Below are 3,305 nucleotides of genomic sequence, written 5' to 3' on the forward strand. Positions count from 1 at the left end.
CATGGCGTGCAATTTATTTTTTTATTTTTAAAATATTTAGATTAGAAATTAAGAAAATAATGACATTTTTATAATTATTTACTAGCTAAAAAAGGAAAAATTGTTTTACCATCATTCAATAAGGCCTAAAATTTTCATGTAAATTTAGGTTTGTATTAAAGTTAATATTTTCAAATTTAAACTATTTATTTTACGAATTGTGTGAGCCTATTTCATCCTACAAACCTTCCTAATAATTAAAAACTGCTTAATCAGTAATCATTTCAAATAATTTTGAATTTACAAATTTCAATGGCATATGCTATTTGTTTTTCTTTTTTCATGCGTTTCTCCCTTTTATTAAAATAAGAATAGATAATAAATTATGTACGAAATTTACAAACTATGAAGGTATGAATTATTTAATTCAATAATGTTGAGTTTAAAACTTTAAATTAGTTTTATAATTCTGGCATGATCTTAGAGAATGCAACCAATTTTATTTTCTCTTTAACCTCATAAAATTAATGAAGAAATAAATAATTTGTATTTATAATTAAGTGTTAAGTACTTAGCTTCACGGTTAATAAGATTTTTTTTTTTTTATTTAATCAAATATGAGAAGGAAAGCTCCTCTGCTTTATCCAAACCTGCCCCAAATCAATCCACAGCATTCCACAAAAACAAAGAAAAAAAAATCACTCGTTAACAAAGAAAATTATAACACATTGACGTCGGTTCAAATCACGTCAAGGTTTTTTTCTTTTTTCTTTTTTTGAGAAGAACATGTCTCTTGCCCAGTTCCTTCACAAACAAGACCCAGCACCTCGCCACGACCCAATCATCGGAATGCCGATCACCGTCCCCTCCTGGTTAGCCGCCGTGAACTGCGTCTGGTCCGAACCCGACGGCCTTTGACCGGGAAATGGGAGCTGACCCACCAGCCTAACCGCGATGTTGACAACGCCGTGACCTCTGGAGCCGTCCGAAGCCCGAAGCCGGTAACTGAGGCGGCGAACAGCGCCATCTGGGTGGAGGCCGTCGGCTACGTCGGCGGCCGGAATGTGACACCAGCCAAGTTGGGTGGGAGCCGCCATTAGACGTTTGGAGAAGATTTGGAGATAAATGAAGGCGGGGGAGGAGTATTCTATGGGGACGTTGAACTTGTCACCCCACGTGGGGTTGGGGCCGCCGCCGTCGTCCACCCTCGTTTTGTACACGTGGCTGCTTTTGTGGCTGTTCTCCGGCGGGACGGTGCCGGTGGTGAGAATGAGAAAGGGCCGCAGACGGCGGGAGAAGAGGGCGTAGGGCGAGAAGCTGCTTTTCTTCAAACCTCGCGCTGATATTATCGTTATCTCCATGACGGGTTGGTGATTCTGAGCCATAGCATTATCTCTCTCTCTCTCTCTCTCTCTCTCTCTCTCTCCCTCTCGATTTATTTATCTCTCTGCACTGAGATGCCGGGCAATTTCGTGCGTAGAAGATACGAGGAAAGCAAAATGCATGTGAAGGTGGACTTGGAGTGGATTCGTCAATGATGGGATGATTTATTAATTAGATAGGTTTATGGGACGATCGTACTGGCTGGGTCAAGTACTAGCTACCACGTATGTACGTGGATGGCAAAATATTACTTTTGTGCAAACCATGTACGATATTAAGATAAATCATATACTAAATACACAAGGGTTAGATTATTTTTACAATAGCGTCAAATGTAATAGGTTTTATCTGAGTGATTGCAATATATTTTGTTGCGGGGTAAAAAATATGGATGGGATGCTCCGTCGACTCTCGTTGACCTGAAAGAAAGAAAGAACAAAGGCTTGGAGGACCCGGGGTGTACTCCAGGGGATCACTCCGATGCCTAAGTAAGAGGAAGGCTTTTAGGAAGGCTAAACGCAACAGTAGAATAATCGTATCTCACTTACCTTTGCTTGTATCCACAGTCCCTACTTATAGGGGCTTGAGTTGACCGCTGGTTGGCTCGGATTTATTGCGTGGGGGCGCGAATTGCTCTTCGGCCATAAGTGCGTGCGCCTATCACTCTGTTTTTAAGGGCGCCGGCGTGAATCTCTCCTTCTCTTTATTAGGTCGGAGCTAATCACTCGTCAGAAAGTCAGACTTGGGGAAAGTATGAGACAGGCGTTGACCTGCCCTTATTAGCGTGATTTATTATGGGCATATCAGTTGTCCCCCCCTTAGTTTCAAATTTCTGGATAGAATTTTGAATCATTATTTGTGTTTGCATCTTTCGGTTTTAATACTTCCTTGTCTTCCCACCCTTTTTTTTTTTTTGGGTAGGATACTTCAGTAGCTCATGCCGACTGTTTGTGCCGAGCTGTTTTGTGTAGAGCTGTTTGGGCCGAGCTCTTTTATCCGAGCTCTTTGAAGCAGGACCCGTGCCTAGCTGTTTCTGCCGAGCTGTTCGGGCCGAGCTCCTCGAGGAAGCATTCGTGTCGAGCTCTTTTGTCCGAGCTCTTTGAAGCAGGACTCGTGCCGAGCTGTTTTCTGCCGAGCTCTTCGAGGAAGCATTCGCGCCGAGCTCTTTTATTCGAGCTCTTTGAAGCAGGACTCGTGCCGAGCTGTTTTCTGCCGAGCTGTTTTCTGCCGAGCTCTTCGAGGAAGCATTCGCGCCGAGCTCTTTTATCCGAGCTCTTTGAAGCAGGACTCGTGCCGAGCTGTTTTCTGCCGAGCTGTTCGGACCGAGCTCTTCGAGGAAGCATTCGCGCCGAGCTCTTTTATCCGAGCTCTTTGAAGCAGGACTCGTGCCGAGCTGTTTTCTGCCGAGCTGTTCGGACCGAGCTCTTCGAGGAAGCATTCGTGCCGAGCTCTTTTATCCGAGCTCTTTGAAGCAGGACTCGTGTCGAGCTGTTTTCTGCCGATCTGTTCGGACCGAGCTCTTCGAGGAAGCATTCGCGCCGAGCTCTTTTATCCGAGCTCTTTGAAGAAGGACTCGTGCCGAGCTGTTTTCTGCCGAGCTGTTCGGACCGAGCTCTTCGAGGAAGCATTTGCGCCGAGCTCTTTTATCCGAGCTCTTTGAAGCAAGACTCGTGCCGAGCTATTTTCTGCCGAGCTGTTCGAACCGAGCTCTTCGAGGAAGCATTCGCGCCGAGCTCTTTTATCCGAGCTCTTTGAAGCAGGACTCGTGCCGAGCTGTTTTCTGCCGATCTGTTCGGACCGAGCTCTTCGAGGAAGCATTCGCGCCGAGCTCTTTTATCCGAGGTCTTTGAAGAAGGACTCATGCCGAGCTATTTTCTGCCGAGCTGTTCGGACCGAGCTCTTCGAGGAAGCATTCGCGCCGAGCTCTTTTATCCGAGCTCTTT

General features: G+C 45.2%; 1 protein-coding gene across 1 annotated transcript; it reads right to left on the reverse strand.

The window, feature by feature from the left end:
- Positions 1 to 555: 555 nt before the first annotated feature.
- Positions 556 to 1,392, reverse strand: LOC131164152 (uncharacterized). The gene has a single exon (XM_058121142.1). It carries the CDS (start codon positions 1,362 to 1,364, stop codon positions 786 to 788), a length of 579 nt encoding a protein of 192 aa, XP_057977125.1. The 5' UTR covers positions 1,365 to 1,392; the 3' UTR covers positions 556 to 785.
- Positions 1,393 to 3,305: the final 1,913 nt, after the last annotated feature.

This window comes from Malania oleifera, chromosome 9 (genome assembly GCF_029873635.1).
Source record: "Malania oleifera isolate guangnan ecotype guangnan chromosome 9, ASM2987363v1, whole genome shotgun sequence".
In the NCBI taxonomy this organism is placed as follows: domain Eukaryota; kingdom Viridiplantae; phylum Streptophyta; class Magnoliopsida; order Santalales; family Ximeniaceae; genus Malania; species Malania oleifera.